The following is a 17,785-nucleotide window of genomic DNA, read 5'->3' on the forward strand; positions in this document are numbered from 1 at the left end:
CCAGTAAAGGGACAAGAGCCAACTCAATATGGATTTTACCACTAATTAAATTTATGCTTTCATGACTGATATAAATTGGATAGGTAAAGTTTTCCACGACTTCATAAATCATCTTAATTAGTCACAATGATAGAAGTTAGGAAAGGTGCTCAACCGCACGCCCTTGGTGCGATGGTCACTCTGCAAGTATAAGTGCTTGTGGTGCTTGTGGAGTGTGGGGGGCAAGGGTTAGGGTTCAAGTCTCTAGAAGAGAGTTTCACACACATATACACTTAGATTATGATAGAGTAGAATTCTATCTTACATAAAAAAAAAAAAAAAGGTTAGGAAAGGTGAAAGACATTAATAGGAATATTTGAAGCCACTAGTAGTAAAATTGTGTAAAATTTGGTGTCGTCAAGGGAATTTATAGAACCACAGTTATGACTTATGCTACTTTTTATCTCACATTATGCAAATAATATATTATTGAGCTAGATGGTACGTATGGGGAACATGGGGACCTGTTTTGAGTCCTGGGAAAGAGGAGGGCATTTGTGTGGTATTTATGACAAATTAAAAAAAAAAAATGTATTTATGTATGAGAGGATCTACATAATATATAGAATGTTGATAGTTACGTGTACGGGACATAGTTGAAAACAGTATTTCACAATTGTAACCGAAATTGTATTTTCAATTATTGTGTATAGTCAGTATCTGCAACAGTAATTAGCGTAAAAATTTTCCATTAACTAGAGCATGAGAGAGAATAGAATAAACAATGGTACAAGTAGTACAACCAAGGGGTGTGATTCAGTGAATAGGTCAGCAATGAATAGGTCAGCAAGTTGATCATGAGAGAGAACAGAATAAACGAAAGGGTAGGTTTGGAGTTTCATGTTTCTATTTTGATAATTTTAAAGTGGAGTTTCACATTCCATTCCATGGTCCCTTCCCTTCCATGTATCTTTTTTTAAGTGGCAGAACTTCTTGTTTCATGCCACTCTTCTGATCTCATATCTAAAAAAAAAAGCATCAGAGTTCAGAACTATACAGAAACTTTGAAACTGGCACATCTAGATTCTCTTTATAAAGGACTTGTTTTAGCGGATTATTAAGGCCTTTAATAATAATGAATAATTGTATTGTCATTGTTAATAAGTTATTTCATTTTATTTTTTAGTCATCTCATCTCTCTTTTTTTTTTTTTTTTTTGGAGAAACATATCATCTCATGTTGTGCTAGTAAGCAACAATACTAATACAAGCTAGTTAACTTAATAATAATAATAAATCTAAAGTCACAACTTTCTTTACAATTTTTAGAACTATTGAGTGGTGGGTCCCAATAAAAATCAATAACAACATGACTCTATAATTGTGAAATATATTGTGTTAATACAGTCTTACTCTACTAGATTAGGTGTGGTTTATGTTTGAATTTGTTCTAGTTTCAAAATATAAGAAAAGGTAGTGTAAAATGTAAGATTACATTGATAATATTCCAGGAATGATACATTATTCTTATGTTTGCACATTATTTGTGTTAATAGTACATCGTCTTTACCACTGACATTGAAAATAGAAAATAAATGTGACATATAATTTTTTAATGGGTAAAATATAGTTTTGAATCCATGAATTCACTTTTATCTTAGAATTTATTAGGGAACGAGATTCAACTTAATATTGACATTATTTGTAATATATATATATACACACACACTAGCCTCATCACACACACTTTGTGTGTACAATGAGCCTTTTTTATTTTTATTTATTTTTATATATTTTAAATTTTGGGTTCAATGAAATAATGTTTAAAAGTGAGATAGAGATAGTATCTTCATTTTTAGGATTTTCCTCTATGTGAGAGTTGATAAAAGTTTGGAAGCCTAAGACTTAGGAACTTTAAAAAAAATTATAAATTACTCTTTTAACCAATTTGTGTTTTTAAATTTAAAATTATCAAACTAAAAGATAGGAGTATTTTAGAGAGTTTAAGAATTTGTGTGAGGATATTTTAAGACGCAAAATGATGAAACCCAAACAAATAATTCTCTTATTTGTAGTGTGTGTGTATATATGTATATACTACGCTCCTGTTGAGCCATATCAGTTAGCATTTCAGTCCATTTGATTGACTTTGGTCCATCTACTCTAATTTGGTCCATTTGGTCTACTTCGGTTGACTTCGATCCATTTTGGTGCACTTAAGAATGGAAAAAGACATGTTTGAGTTGAGACTTGAGGGTATCTATTCTAAATCCAAATTTATTAAAAAACAAATATTTCTCTCAAACTTGTTGGTAGAAAAAGAAAGAAAGGTGAACATAGAATTATCAATTATACATAAATGTAAGAAATCGTGCTCTTAATTAATTTTGAAGGGGTTGATAGCTAGACAAAATGAATGATGAGGGCTAGAATATAATTCCCCATATTGTTTCCTGAAGATGTATTTTATATGCATTATGTCCAAACGAATTGAGATTAACATTAGATTCTGATTCTAGAACGTGATGAAAAAAGAGAACAAAATGCTAGCTAGCTGTGAAACAATAGCAAAAAGGGAAAGCAAGCCCTCCAGAGTGAAATTCCTTCACCCACTTGAATGCATATATATATTTTATACACTCCGAGTGTCAAGAAGAAACTCAGTTGTGTGGAAATACATCTTTGACAAGCTTTAGTATTGCTTTTGCTTTAAAATGGAGCAGCAGAAAGAGCAGCAAGATGCAAGTGACAAGCACCAACCAGAGTCATCAGGTCTTGTCCATCCTTGTCTCTCTCTCTCTCTCTCTCTCTCACAGACACACACACACACACCTTCACATTTTCATGTAGTACTAAGTTGAATATATTGTGTTCTAGACGTGATTTCCTGGTATTCTTGTACTAAATTATGCCCCCAAAATACACCCAACAGAAAGTAAAGTTACAGAAAATAAAGGGGAGCCGAAGCAGGGTGATAACCTTGTCCACGAACATGAGAGAACTTTAACTGAGAAATGGTAAGATTATTATTTATTGAACTATATCATCATCATCTCAATTTTATATTCACCAAAAAAGGTTACTCTTTTTTTTTTTACATCAACACAAAATTTTCTAATAAAACCAATAGTTCAAGACACTACAAACAAGTAAAATAAATAATGAAATAAATCAGTAATACAATTTTTTCTTCTTCTTAATTTGTCCACTTCACTATTACTTCAAAAAAATTTTTTTGTTTACTTTGCAGCCTCGAATTTTTATGCTGTTGCTGTTTCCGTAAAGAATCTTTCATTCCAAAATAAGAAGTCGCAAAAGATGGATCAATGCTGATTACTTCAGGGTTGCAAAAACTGGCTACTTTAGACTGAAAAGTTCACAAGGCATGGATGACCACAATATCTAGTGAGAATTTTTATGCTGTTGCTGTTTCCGTAAAGAATCTTTCATTCCAAAATAAGAAGTCGCAAAAGATGGATCAATGCTGATTACTTCAGGGTTGCAAAAACTGGCTACTTTAGACTGAAAAGTTCACAAGGCATGGATGACCACAATATCTAGTGTGCTATACTAGTATTTTATTGTTTCAGATTTTTTACTATGCAAGAGTGGATCTATAATTTAGTAAGTAATTTCGTGAGACATTTATCTGTTTCTCTGGATCTCAAAATTCTGTTCCTGATGCTCATCATTCATCAAGATTATAATCCTCAAGAAAATAACATAATGTAACAAAAATGTATATTTTCATATCTACGCTAAGGCTAGTGTTTTTACATTTTTATTGTTGCTAGAAAGTGTTGTAGTTGATGTCTCTAGCCATAATGGGTCCATTTTCAGAGACTGGATTTGTTGTGTACTTGTATGTCATTCCGATGAAATTCTGTTTTTTATTATGATTTTTTCTTTTTAAGAACAGGCATATTGACCTTCCCTGATAATAGTAAAAAGTTTGGTGTGTTACGTGTGTACATTGGGGTGAACGTATATACTTGAGAATATGAATGGAATTTGCCACTACGTTGATGCTTTCATTATCAAACCATTAATAGACAAGTGTCAACTAAATATGGAGTTTACCACCATATTCACGCTTTCATGACTGATGAAAATGGACAACTCAGGTTTTCCATGACCTTAGAGATGCCTTAAGTCGATTTCAAGAAATATAAAAGGTAAAAAGACATTAGTAGAAATCCCTCAAAATCGGTAACAAATCACATGAAAATTGGTATTCTCAAAAGAATCGGCGTAAGGATATTTAACATTCAAAGTCATGGTAATGACCTTTACCACGTTTCAACAAAAGTCCTTTGTTTAGGCCTCTATTTATTGAATTTACTATTTATAGTAATTTTTTTTCATATTATAACTTTTGATTTAAAAGTTAGAATAAACATCCCTACTCATTTTCGGGATGATTCCTAGAGTATGTAGGTAGTGTTTGGATTGCGTTTCTGGGTAGCGTTTTAGCGTTAGCGTTTTCCTTTTTTATTTTTTAATTTTTTAATTGAGAACAGTATTTTTACGTGGGATGTTGTCTGTTAGTGGGTCCCCTGCACTGTGCATGGGACCCACTACCTCTTTGACCAGCAAATTTTGTACTGAAATGTGTCTGTCAGTGGGTCCTGTGCACTGTTCATGGGACCCACAAACCTCTTTTTTCACACAAACTTTCATTAAAAATGGGTCCTATGGTACTATTCACACATTTAAAAATTATTTTACTACAATGTTTTCAGTTTTCAGTAAAATAAGCGATATCCAAACAGACTCGTAGAAGGCGTTTGGATTCAGCGTCTATGTCCTATGTTTCGCATTTTTGACCCTTTTTTTTTGAACCAGCGCCTATTGCACTGCAAATAGGCAAATGAACAGTGTTTTTGGCGTGAACAGTAATCCATAAAATATTTTTTTTATTGTTTTCAGTTTTCAGTTTTCAGCAAAATAAGTGGTATATAAACACACCCATAGTATCATTTTATATAATTTTTCCAATTTTTAAAAGCATATTTTCATACTTAACATGAAGTATACGTCAGGCTTTTTTGGTCATCTAAGATTTCTATTACAAGGAAAATATATTATGGGTGTGACCACCTTGGATTTGATGTAGGAGAGGGTGGCAGGTGTAAAGAAAGCAAATCAAGATCAGTTGCAGAGTGTCAAGATGCTACAAAGAAGAATAGAAAGGATAATCGACAGTGAGCAGAGTTTGTAGGTTTGTTTTGTTCTATACGACATGTAGCTTTGTACTATTGTATATAGTTTTAATACTTGGCATGTAATCAACACGTGACAGGTTGTTAGTTCTGTTAGTTAGTTTTGGAGGGTAATTAGTTAGTTCTTTTAGTTCCCTCTTTTCCCTTTACCCGTGTATATATATATATATATATAGAGCACTGTAACTATTATTTGATTCAATTCAATATACAGAAATTCATCAATTTCATATTCTTCTTTCTCTGTTTTCTAATAGCAGTTTCCGACTAGGTGAGGGACCTCTTGGTGGCACAATTTAGGTGACTAGTTTAATTAACTAAATTTCGTTTGGTATCACGAATAATTTGATACTTATTATATGTATGGTATGGGTCGGGTTTGTGTTGGTATATATGCCGAATGCCATAGATGAGACCAAGTTTTTACCCAGAAGGGCTTTCATTTGATGAGAGCAACAGCATCTTTTCAAACTCCAAGCCCAAATTACTCAGCTATGGCACTTGAATGGAAGGTGCCCAGAAGGAAACATTCCCATAAGAAGAACTAAAGAAGAAGATTTATTAAGGGCAATTTTTGCAGCAAATTATGGAAGGAAAAAACACCATACCACCCCTAATGATATTGTTCAAAGTATCAATGAGGTAAAAATTAACTTTTAACCAATATAATTAATAGATTTGAGCTCAATGGTATCTACTATAATGAAGAAATCGACATTCACAACCTTTATTTTTCTGGTTGAGTTTCTAGTATGCAATACTTAGTGAGGAAGGAGATAGGTATTATGGAATGAATGCAAAAATAAACGTGGGGAAACCCCAAACCCAGGCACCAAACAAGTCCAGCTTGCCTCAATTCTGGATCAGAGGTTTTAATAGTAATGGTGCAAACCTAGATAACATTGAAGCTGGCATGATGGTTTATGTAATTTCAACATCACCTCTTTTAGGTGCATGCAAAACATTGAATTACTAATAATTTCCATTTTTTAAAAAAAAAATATTTGTTTGCAGAAATAAGTCTACTATGGTCTTTATGGAAATTACGACACTAGGCCCTTCACGTTCTGGACTGTATGTGTTTCAGTGGCGGCTCTAGGAATTTTGTCCAAAGTATTCCTATTCCACTTTGAAAAAATTTCAGGTCATTTCGGTTTATTTTGAGTGTTTTGGGATGTTTCGGTAAATACCGGCCGAAATTCAAGATTTGGCCAGCATGAAGTTTGTGCTTAAAAAAAAAAAAAAAATTCTTAAAACCAAAACAAATTTGCATTTTGTACACCGAAAAACCTCAAAAGGAAAATAAATGAAAAGAAAAGAAATGAACAAAGGTACCTAAACTGCTAAACAATAAACTATAAGTTCATTTGAAATATTAATAAAATTATTAATTATTGTTGTTTAGTTGTTTCATAAATTTTTTTGTCTTTTATAAACTATAATTTGTTGTATTGTTGTTTCATTAATTATTAAATTATTAATTGTTGTTTAGCCTAACATAATTTAATTTGTTTGTCTTTTATAATGTATTAGTTAATTAAATTATTAATTATTGGTGTTTAGTTGTTTCATTAATTTTTTTTTACTAACTACTAGCAGTCTAAAAAAAAAATTCTATATAAATTAATATATCTAATTACATTTCAAAATTTTACCTCTTTTATTCAAATTATTTTAAGCTAATTTCACAACTCAATAAAAAAAAATTAAAAAGCATAATAAGCCTTCTACATAGGAGTGGTCAAAAAGAAAAAGAATAGAATACTGTAGGGTCGGTTTTCGTAGCCCAAGCCCAAAAGGTATGGGTTAAAGGCCCAACAAACCCAGGACAATGAATTTGTAGAGAGTGGGCGAAAGAGCTGGGCAGATTATGAATTAAACAATGGTTGGCTAAGGTACTTAAGATGGTGATAACATGAAATAATGCTTGAACAACTCCATGAGTGAATGTCCGAAGAGATGTTTTATTGAGTGAACAGTAATTACAACGTTCAGAGCTACAGTAAAGCTTTTCTTTCTTCTCTCTTGTCCCCCCTCTTTATCAGGGACCCTTCTTCTTTATATAGCACCCTTTCTCATCATCTCCACCGTCCACCTGTTCTTCATCAGTGTATCTACTTAAGCACATGTCACGTCATGTGTCTACTTTAGCTCTTTGTGAGTGGCGGTAGCTGAGGTTACACTGTTCAAGGGTCTTCTCCACATAAATGCAGCCAGAAAAGTTGTTGCAGTGCATTAAATACGGTGGTAGCAGCTTTGCCTTTAGATATTTCTTCGTTCTGATCATCTCCAGACCTACCCAGAACTTATCATTATCATTGGGATTGCTAGGAAGATCATTCGGACCTTCCATATGTCTGATTAATCAAGGCTATTTGTAATTGAGGAGTAAGACATCTTCGGACCAGTAGTGAGCTCTTCGAACGGTACTCCCCCTCTACTTTTGGGCTTCCTGCCTTCAGATGGACTGTCCCAACCAATTATTGCTCTTCGGAAATATAATACTCCTTAACATGGTGCCCAAGGACCATTAAGTAGCTCTGGGTTTTTACCCCCCACAATAGCCCCTAAAAATCTTAATTTTTCCCTCGCATCTGAAGAGAAAAAAAAATGAGATTTTGACTTGTCATGGAGTAAAAGCTTGAAAACAGACAAAAATTCGACCTGGCACGTGCGTAGGTATAGATGCGCGTGTTCCATCATTGCTGCCGTTGTTTTCCGTATTCCCAAAGCGTTATATTAATTATTCCAGGTGGCGTCTTGTCCTTTGCATCCAACGGTGGGCTATTGATCCAATGGACGGGGTTCTTCCTCGGGATTTAGGTGAAGTAACTTCTGCCCCTTCGTTTGACCTCGTATAAAATCTTAGAGGTAGACATTTCTTCCTTACTTTGCAACTCTTAGACCATCCCACAAGAACAAGCACACAAACGCTTCGAGCTCTTCCAATCGCTGATTTCAATCCTTCCCAGAGTTTTGAAGAATCCTTCTGCGAGTTTAGAGATCGGTCTCTAGTTCAGTTCCTGTAAGTTTTCATCATCTCAATCCTTCAGTTTTCTCTTCGGCTGTCCTTTTTTCCCTTTGAGTGACCACTTCCTCACTGCTACATCGTACTTCTATTTTTCCGTTAAAGAGTGATGGGTAAACTCCAGTATTTGGTAGACAGTCCTCCCCAGTTAGAGAAGTTTAGGGCTACATATCGCATACCTCCAAACGTGAGTGTGAGGTATTGGCCTCAAAAGAAAATATTAACTGATCGAAAAATGGGAGAAGTCGTGATTCTTGTCATCGCCTTCCTAGAAAGGGGAATGACAATTCCTATGAGCCCTATCACCACTAGCTACCTTCGAAACCATAAGATTACCCCTTGGCAGTGCGCGCCTAATATGTTTAGGATCTTAGGAGCAATTGAGGACCTTAACTGTCATCTAGGATTGAGACTCACTTGGCTTGACGTGGTGCACATGTACGAGTTCCACAGCCAGCAAGGGGCGGGATATTATTTAAAATCCCAGTCCGACATTGTTAAGCTCATTTCCTGCCTCCCCAAATCCAATAAAGGGATGAAGGACGACTATGTGATCGTCTCGGGCGCGTGGTATGACGGCCCTCACTGTCCGACCAAGCCAGGTGAGCCAAGTGGGACACATTAGACTTAGGCACACTAACCATAGGCTCAGGATCTTCGTCTTTTAACAGTTTTTGATTCTTCTTGTGTTGCTGTTTTCGAGTTTCTAACAAAGCTCTGCTGTGACTTGTAACAAATAAAAGCCACATTTCTCCTCGACTCAGCCTCACCAACGTCGCTGCGCTTAACTTTTTATTACGGTCAGAGATCTTTGTAAGCGAGGACGGACAACTCCGATCGGCTCCCCTCATCCTAGGGTACACAGTGAAGCCAAAAGACTTCCAACCGGTCGGCAACACGATAACTCAGGGAGATCGCCGCCTCAACCGTATTGATGTCGCGTGGAAGGGTTTTTTGGCACCGTACGAGCTTCCACCCGTACCACACCCAAAACCCCCAGGGTATACCCCTTCTTGTCCAGCCACTCCAGCAAGTTCCTCTCGGACCAGAGGTTGAGGGTGAAAAGGTTGGTTCTTCCACCTCCTCGCTAGAGGAGCAAATAGACAAGTTCCACTTCGGGGGGGAAGTTTCAGGGGCAAATCAAGTAGTAGAGGTCTCGGACGCTGAGGAAGAGATCGACAGGCATTCAAGCATTCATCCTGTTCTGATCGTTGTTAATCCTGAAGATTCCTCGGACGAAGACATGGACTTGAAAAGTCTAATGAGGAATAGGGGCCAAAAGGCCGAGTAGAAAGGCACTGGGGCTTCTCAACTAGTAGTGACCCTGCCTCCAGTGCCTCCCCAGGTTCCTGACCTCGGCTTGAAGCCCGTGCCAAACCTACAGAAGAAGAGACCCCTCGAGCCTGAAGAGAGGGAGGAGGTGGTGCGACTAAAAACAAATAAGCAATAGAAGATGGTGAGAGACCATCGAGGCAAAAGGGCCTCTTCCACTGAAAGCCGTGACGAGGTCGTCGGGGCTGAGGTCCGCCGAGGAGGAGGCATCTGGTCCCCAAGGCTGGAGCTGGATAGCGCTTCCATTCCTTGGGATACATCCCTCAGGAATTATGATGGGGGAAGGGCAGGATATGTTGCCGAGGCCCTGCAGCAGCCACTTCTTCTCCCGCATGATATGGAATCCTACAGGCGCTTTAACCAGCAGGAGCTCTTCTTATCCCTTAAGAGGGATATAGCCATGGTAAATGAACTCACTCTCTTAATTCAGGTTCTATTTTTAATTTGCTTTGCTTCCTTTCTTCACCCTATGTTGAAAATGTTGTCATGCAGATTACTCAGCAAATCTACGTGGCCGAGGAATGGAATAAGAAGTCCTACTTTGAGGCCCAAGTAGCAGCCTAATCTCAATCCGAGGCGGAGAAAGCTCTAGGCCAGCTAAAGGAGGAGTATGCTCGCACGTCAGAGCAACTTAAAGACATGACCAACCAGAGGAACAGCCTCAAAGCCGGCCTTAAAATCGCCGAGACTCAGGCTGAGGAGCAGCGCAAACAGCTGCATATGTCAGAGATCAACCTGGCGACTGAAAGGGAGCTAGTGAAGGGTCTCAAGGCTGAACTCTAAAAGGCCAGAGAGAGTGCCCGAGCAGCCGAGCAGAAGGCTCAACTGGCCAAGGAGTCAGTTGAAGCCGAGAGAAAGGCGGCATATCAGCTGGGAGTGGATGAGACCGAGAACCGGCTTACGGAGCAATTTGCTTCGGTTAGTCGTGAATACTGCGACATAACCTGGCAAAAGGCACTGGACACTGCTTGGGTCCCCTCGGACTCTTACCTGAGGTTACCTGGGAGCACATACTATGATCTAGACATCCAAGAGCTCCCAGGGACTGACCCCCCTCTTGCTCCACAACTTCCAGAGGCTTCGAAGCAAAACTTAGTCAGTCAAGCTCCCCCATCCACCCTTGATGCACCCAAAGAGGCTGGTCAGCCAGGTGATAAGGGTAAGCCAGTTGAACCAGCCAAAGACAAAGGCCAAGGGTTGGACAAAGAGAAGACTCCTGCTGAGCCCAAGGGTCAAGCCCCAGAAGCTGCTGCTCAGATAGGCCAGGCTGTTAACCCTGTGGTCCCTCCAGCTCAAGAATAGACACATAGGGCCTTTTCTCATCCTCATTTTTTTTTTTTTTTTGGTAAGAGATTGTAAGCTACTCTTTTTAATCAATGAAGTAGTTTCTCCTTCGCATTTATTTCCTTTGTTATGTGTGATACCACTTACTATTGTTATTAAGTCCTGTACTTTAACTTTATGGGAATGTGGGTGATCGTGATCCTAATATCATGTTAACAACGCGCATGACTAAGATTGGTATTAATAAGGGGTAGAATGTATGAGAACTATTACTAAACAACAAAAACTACAGGGGTTATAGTAAAAAGCTTCAAAAGCCTTTCCAAATGTGCACAAAAGAATAAGAGGCAACATAGTTTAGGGTTAATTTAAACACATTCAGGAATTTCAATCATAGCTCATCAGAGAGTGATACTTCAATAATAACCATTACATTGGATTTAGATTCAAACATTCAGAGAGCTGTGATAGATTGTTAACTAACTCAAGTCATCTGGTTCGAGGACTACGGGCATGAATGGATTTAAGTTTAAACACTTAAAGAAATCGTAACAGAGTGCTAACTAACCCATATCATCTGGTCCGAGGACTACAGGCATGAATAGATTTAAGTTTAAACACTTTAAGAAATCGTAACAGAGTGCTAACTAACCCATATCATCTGGTCCGAGGACTATAGACATGAATGGATTTAAGTTTAAACATTTAAAGAAATCGTAATAGGTTGATATGCTGATTAAAAGAAAAATTTGATTAATAATAATACCTTTTGAGGTTATTTACATTCCATGGGCGTGGTATCACATGACTATCTAGGTCTTCAAGGAAATACGCCCCAATGCTAGCTCCTGAAGTAATACGATATGGCCCTTCCTAATTAGGCCCTAATTTTCCCCAAGCTGGGTTCTTTGCAGTGCCAACCACCTTTCTTAATACCAAATCACCAGGTTCTAGAGGTCTGAGCCTTACATTGGCGTCATAGCCCTGTCTAAGCTTTTTTTGGTAATGTGCTAATCGGACCATTGCATTTTCCCTCCTTTCATCAATTAGGTCCAAACTCTTCTCTAGCTGCTCATTGTTACCTGTCGGACTAAACGAACTAGTTCTCAACGTCAGGAATCCAGTTTCCAAAGGTATGACAGCTTCAGCCCCGTAGGTTATTGAGAAGGGGGTCTCTCCAGTAGACCTGCGTGGAGTAGTTCTGTAAGCCCAAAGCACATGTGGCAATTCTTCTACCCATTTGCCCTTCGCATCATCTAATCTCTTTTTCAGTCCATTCACAATGACCTTGTTGACAGTTTCTACTTGGCCATTACCCTGGGGATAAGTTGGGGTGGAGTATCTATTCATGATCCATAGTTCGCTACAATAACTCTTAAATGCTTTGCTATCAAACTACAGGCCATTGTTCGAGATGAGAATACATGGGACTCCAAATTGAGTAACTATACTCTTCCACACAAACCTTTGCATATCTACGTCTCGGATGTTGGCAAGAGGTTCTGCTTCGACCCACTTGGTGAAGTAGTCAGTGTCGACCAACAGATATTTCTTGTTTCCTGCAGCCTTAGGGAATGGTCCCACAATATCCAAGCCCCATTGGGCAAAAGGCCATGGGTTGGATAGTGGGTTGAGAGTCCCCCCTGGTTGATGAATGTGTGGGGCAAATCGCTGACACTGATCACATTTTTTAACATAATCCAGGGCTTCTTTTTGCATGTTTGGCCACCAATAACCTTGAGTGATGGCTCAGTGAGTCAAGGATCTACCTCCAGTGTGGCTTCCACAGATTCCTTCATGCAGTTCCTCTAATAACAGCTTAGCCTTTTCAGGATGCATGCACAACAAATACGGTCCTGAATAGGAACGTTTGTATAGTTTCTGATCTTCAGATAACCAGAACCTGGCTGCTTTCCTCCGAATTTTATCGGCTTCTCCCTTCTCTTCAGGCAAGATATCTTCCTTTAGAAACTTAACTAAAGGGTCCATCCAACGGAGTCCAGCCCTGACTTGATGTACTTGAACTACTTCTTTTCTTGCTTCGGTAGGCTGATGCAAGTCCTCGATAAGGATAACTCTCAGGAAATCTTGTGCCGAAGAGGTGGCTAGAGTGGCCAAGGAGTCAGCGTGTGTGTTATCATTCCTAGGAATATGCAGCAAGCTGAAAGATTCGAACCCTGACTGCAGATGTTTAAATTGGCTCAAGTATCCGTGCATTCTTTCATCCTTTGCCTCAAACTCCCCCTGTACTTGACCCACAATCAACCTTGAATCCGAGAATAACTTTACTGCCTTTCCCCCCATCTTTTGGACCATACTCATCCCCATCAATGGGCTTCGTAGTCCGCCTCATTATTTGTTGCCGAGAAGCCCAGCCTTAATGCTTTTTCAATGATGATTCCCTCGGGGGATATCAGCACTAGCCCCACTCCAGAGCCTTTCTGGTTTGCAGCACCATCCATGTACGCCTTCCAATGGGAAGTGCCTTGTTGAGAAATCATACCAACCGATTTTTCATCCATGTCCGATGTCGGCTTTAACCTCTTCTAATTGGGGCTCCATGAACTTGGCTACCAAATCAACAAGCACCTCGCCCTTGACCGAGGTGCGTGGCATGTGCTTGATATCAAAAGCCCCTAGGATCGTCCCCCATTTTGCAATTCTTCCAGTGTAGTCTGCACTTCGGAGTATAGCCCTGAGTGGAAGCTGGGTGAGAACAATGACTGTATGGGCTTGGAAATAATGTGGGAGTTTTCGTGTACCAAGCACCACTGCTAGAATAGCCTTTTCCAATGGTAAATAACGGATCTCGGCTTCATGCAGCGACTTGCTTACACAATAAACGGGTCTCTGCACACCGCCATCTGCTCAGATCAGTACCAAGCTTACAGCATGGGGAGTTACAGCGATATACGCAAACAAGACCTCGTCGGGCTCAGGGCTGGACATGATTAGTGGTCAAGCTAGATAATCTTTTAATTGTTGGAAGGCCACAGCACACTCTTCTGTCCACTCGAACCCTTTTCACTTGTTAATCAAGGAAAAGAAATGCTGACACCTATCCGCTGATCGAGAGATAAATTGATTTAGGGCTGCCGTCATCCCCGTTAGTTTCTGAACCTCCTTGGGATTTCGAGGAGCTTGTAACTCATTGATGGCCTTTATCTGATCAGGGTTGACCTCAATTCCTCTGTGAGTCACCATATATCCTAGAAACTTGCCTGATCCCACACCAAACGAGCACTTAGAAGCGTTCAAGCGCAGCTTGTATTTCCTGAGAACTTCAAAGGTACTTTCTAGGTCCTTCACATGCTCGGCCACCATTTTACTCTTCACCACCATGTCATCTATGTAAATCTCAATATTTCTGCCCAGCTGTGGTTCAAATATCCTCGTCATCATCCTTTGGTAAGTAGAACCCGCATTTTTCAAGCCGAATGGCATCACCTTATAGTGGTAGTTACTCATGAGAGTTACAAAAGCAGTCTTCTCCTGGTCATCCAGGGCTAAGGGTATCTGATGATAGCCTTGGAATGCGTCCAAGAAACTCATTCGAGGGTGTCCGACAGTGGCATCTACTAGCTAATCGATTTTTGGCATAAGAAATGGATCTTTAGGGCATGCCTTATTTAAGTCAGTGAAGTCCACACATACTCGTCATTTCCTGCTCTTCTTCTTCACCACCACAGTATTTGCCAACCACTCTGGGTAGAAAACTTCTTTAATAGCTCCAGCTTGTTTGAGCTTTGCTACTTCTTCTCTGACTGCTTCAGCGTGTTCCCTAGATGGACCCCGAGGAGGCTGCTTCTTAGGGGTGATCATGGGGTTTACTTTCAAATGGTGGCATATAAATTCCGGATCCACCCCAGGGGTTTCATAAGCGTTCCAGGTGAATATGTCGAGGTTTTCCTTAAGAAGTTGCACTAACTCCTCTTTTTCCTGCAAAGGTAACTGGGATTCGACTTGAAAGAACTTTTCGGAATTATCCCCAATGATGACTTTTGTCAAATCTTCGCACCCTGCGCCCTTGTCCGGATCTTCAGTGGGCGATAACCGATGCTTTGGCTGCTATAAGCCCCTTTCAGCTTTGGTTGATGACTCGGCTTCTGGCTCATGTTGAATGGCAGCCACCAAACATTGTCTAGCTACGGATTGATCCCCCCGAATTTCGCAAACCTGGCCTTCGGATAGGTATTTGATTTTCTGATGTAAGGTGGAAGAAACCGCCCCCAGCACATGAAGCCAAGGTCTGGCTACAATTGCCGTATAGGGTGAAAAAACGTCCACAACTATGAAATCCACCTCCACCACCTCTGAGCTAGTCTGCACAGGTAGTCATTTTTTGCCCTTCGGGGTAACAATTCTTCCTTCGAAACTGATCAGCGAAGAACTATATGGTGCTAAGTCACTAAGTTTGAGGTTCAGCCCTCTGTAGAGATCAGGGTACATTATTTCTGCAGCACTACCTTGGTCAACCATCACCCGTTTCACATCATACCCCCCAATTCTGAGGGTGACGACCAACGCATCATCATGAGGTTGGACAGTGCCCACCTTGTCCGCGTCCGAGAAACCTAAAACTAATTGATCATCTAGTTTACACCTCTTCGGACCCTGGCCAGATTCCCTTGCAGATAACCGATCTACCGACATGACCTTGGATGGCCAAGATCCTGTTCTCCCTGGGGCTGCAAAGATAACATTGATAGTTTCCAGAGGGGGTTTTGAAGGATCATCCCTCCGGGACTCTGCACTCGTCGGACCTCATCGGCCACTGGTATGATGTAAGAGATGTCGCAATTTCCCTTCACCGACTAGTTGGTCCAAATAATCCCACAAACTCTTACAATCCTCAGTCGTGTGTCCATGATCCTGGTGGTATTGGCAGTAGAGATTGTGATTACGTCTATCAGGATTCCCTACCATCTTATTCGGCCGCTTGAAGAACGGCTCGTTCCTGACCTTTTCTAAAACTTGATGGACTGGATCTCTGAATACGGTGTTAACAGTCTAGGGATTGGCTGCTCTTGACTGCGCAGGAAAATCTCTCCTCGGTTTGTTGTTGGTGTATCGATCCGACCTGAAATCCCTCATCTCCTGGGGAATAACCTTCTCCTTGCCTTTTCCTTGTTGTTGGTCTTCTTCAACTCTCTTATACTTCTCAATGCGGTCCATTAGCTGACGCATGCTAGTAACGGGTTTACCAGACAAGGATGTCCTTAAACCATGATCAGTAGGGAGACTGAGCTTAAACGTTTCTAGGGCCATTACATTAAAATTGCCCTTCATGTCATTAAACATCTCCCAATATCTATCCGAATACACCTTCAGGGTTTCTCCTTCCTGCATGCTCAAAGATAGCAGAGAAGACAAAGGTCGGGCCACTCTTCGGCAGGTGACAAAACGTGAACCAAAAACTTGGGTGAGCTCTTTGAAAGAGCTAATGGAATTTGGGTTCAGTCCATCGAACCACCTCATGGCAACTGGCCCAAGACTGGAAGGGAAACCCTTACACATCAGAGGTTCATCCCTGGAGTAAACAGCCATCCTCTGGTTAAAATAACTCACGTGTTCCACGGGGTCTGTTTTACCGTTGTAGATGGTGAACGTTGGTTGGTTAAAGCGCCGAGGAAGCCTCGCCTCTTCGATCCTGTGCGTGAAGGGTGACCTAGAAATCTGATTTAGAGCCCTGCTCATGGCGTTGTTTCCCACGTCTCCACGTGATGGACTTCTACGTTGCCCCTTGCGATGAGATTCCTCTTCATAGGTATAGGACTCGCTGGTTGGTGTCCTGGATTTATGTTGATAAGTGATGTCTGGCTCGTCATCAGGGTCCTCATCAGAATATGAGGAAGCCCGTTTCCTCTTTGCATGGCGCAACTCCCTTTTTAGCTTTTCAACCTCCCGCTGCAAATCTTGGTTCTTCTCTGTATGGGACATGCGACTCCCGCCATGTGATTGGTTCTAACCAGGGGGCACGGTGTGTACGCTACCCTCACGGTCTTGTCTTCGCTCTAGGTTAAGAAAAGGGTCCACATGCTGAGATGCCCTAGACTCCGCTTCTTGTTGACCGTGTCTAGCCATCACCTACTGTTTTCTTCGCCCCTGCACAAGCTCTTCCCACAGACGGCGCCAATTGTAGGGTCAATTTTCGTAGCCCAAGCCCAAAAGGTATGGGTTAAAGGCCCAACGAACCCAGGACAATGAATTTGTAGAGAGTGGGCGAAAGAGTTGGGCAGGTTATGAATTAAACAATGGTTGGCTAAGATATTTAAGATGGTGATAATATGAAATAATGCTTGAACAACTCCATGAGTGAATGTCCGAAGAGATGTTTTATTGAGTGAACAGTAATTACAACTTTCAGAGCTACAGTAAAGCTTTTCTTTCTTCTCTCTTGTCCCCCCTCTTTATCAGGGACCCTTCTTCTTTATATAGCACCCTTTCCCATCGTCTCCATCGTCCACCTGTTCTTCATCTGTGTATCTACTTAAGCACATGTCACGTCATGTGTCTACTTTAACTCTTTGTGAGTGGCGGTAGCTGAGGTTACACTGTTCAGGGGTCTTCTCCACATAAATGCGGCCAGAAAAGCTGTTGCAGTGCATTAAATACGGTGGTAGCAGCTTTTCCTTTAGATATTTCTTCGTTCTGATCATCTCCAGACCTACCCAGAACTTATCATTATCATTGGGATTGCTAGGAAGATCATTCAGACCTTCCATACGTCTGATTAATCAAGGCTATTTGTAACCGAGGAGTAAGACATCTTCGGACCAGTAGTGACCTCTTCGGACGGTACTCCCCCTCTACTTCTGGGCTTCCTGCCTTCAGATGGACTGTCCCAACCAATTATTTCTCTTCGGAAATATAATACTCCTCAACATAGTGCCCCAAGCCCATTAAGTAGCTCTGGGTTTTTACCCCCCACAAATACTATA

At 40.4% G+C, this 17,785-nt stretch overlaps 1 protein-coding gene and 1 long non-coding RNA gene across 2 annotated transcripts; one reads left to right on the top strand and one right to left on the bottom strand.

Moving 5' to 3' along the window:
• Positions 1-2,498: 2,498 nt before the first annotated feature.
• LOC112029282 (uncharacterized) lies at positions 2,499-3,316 on the top strand. Its single transcript, XR_002884714.2, has 3 exons — positions 2,499-2,750; positions 2,911-2,995; positions 3,229-3,316. It is a non-coding gene; the product is annotated as an uncharacterized LOC112029282 (long non-coding RNA).
• Positions 3,317-15,854: 12,538 nt separating this feature from the next.
• On the bottom strand, positions 15,855-16,784 carry LOC136066211 (uncharacterized). Its single transcript, XM_065770171.1, has one exon. The coding sequence runs from the start codon at positions 16,782-16,784 to the stop codon at positions 15,855-15,857; it is 930 nt and encodes a 309-aa protein (XP_065626243.1).
• Between the last annotated feature and the right edge of the window lie 1,001 nt (positions 16,785-17,785).

The sequence above is a fragment of the Quercus suber genome, unplaced genomic scaffold, assembly GCF_002906115.3.
Source record: "Quercus suber isolate HL8 unplaced genomic scaffold, Cork oak 2.0 scaffold_28, whole genome shotgun sequence".
Lineage (NCBI taxonomy): Eukaryota > Viridiplantae > Streptophyta > Magnoliopsida > Fagales > Fagaceae > Quercus > Quercus suber.

Excerpts from the sequence above, each read along its gene's own strand:
- LOC136066211 (XM_065770171.1), bottom strand. The coding sequence starts at position 16,784 with ATGTCCCATACAGAGAAGAACCAAGATTTGCAGCGGGAGGTTGAAAAG.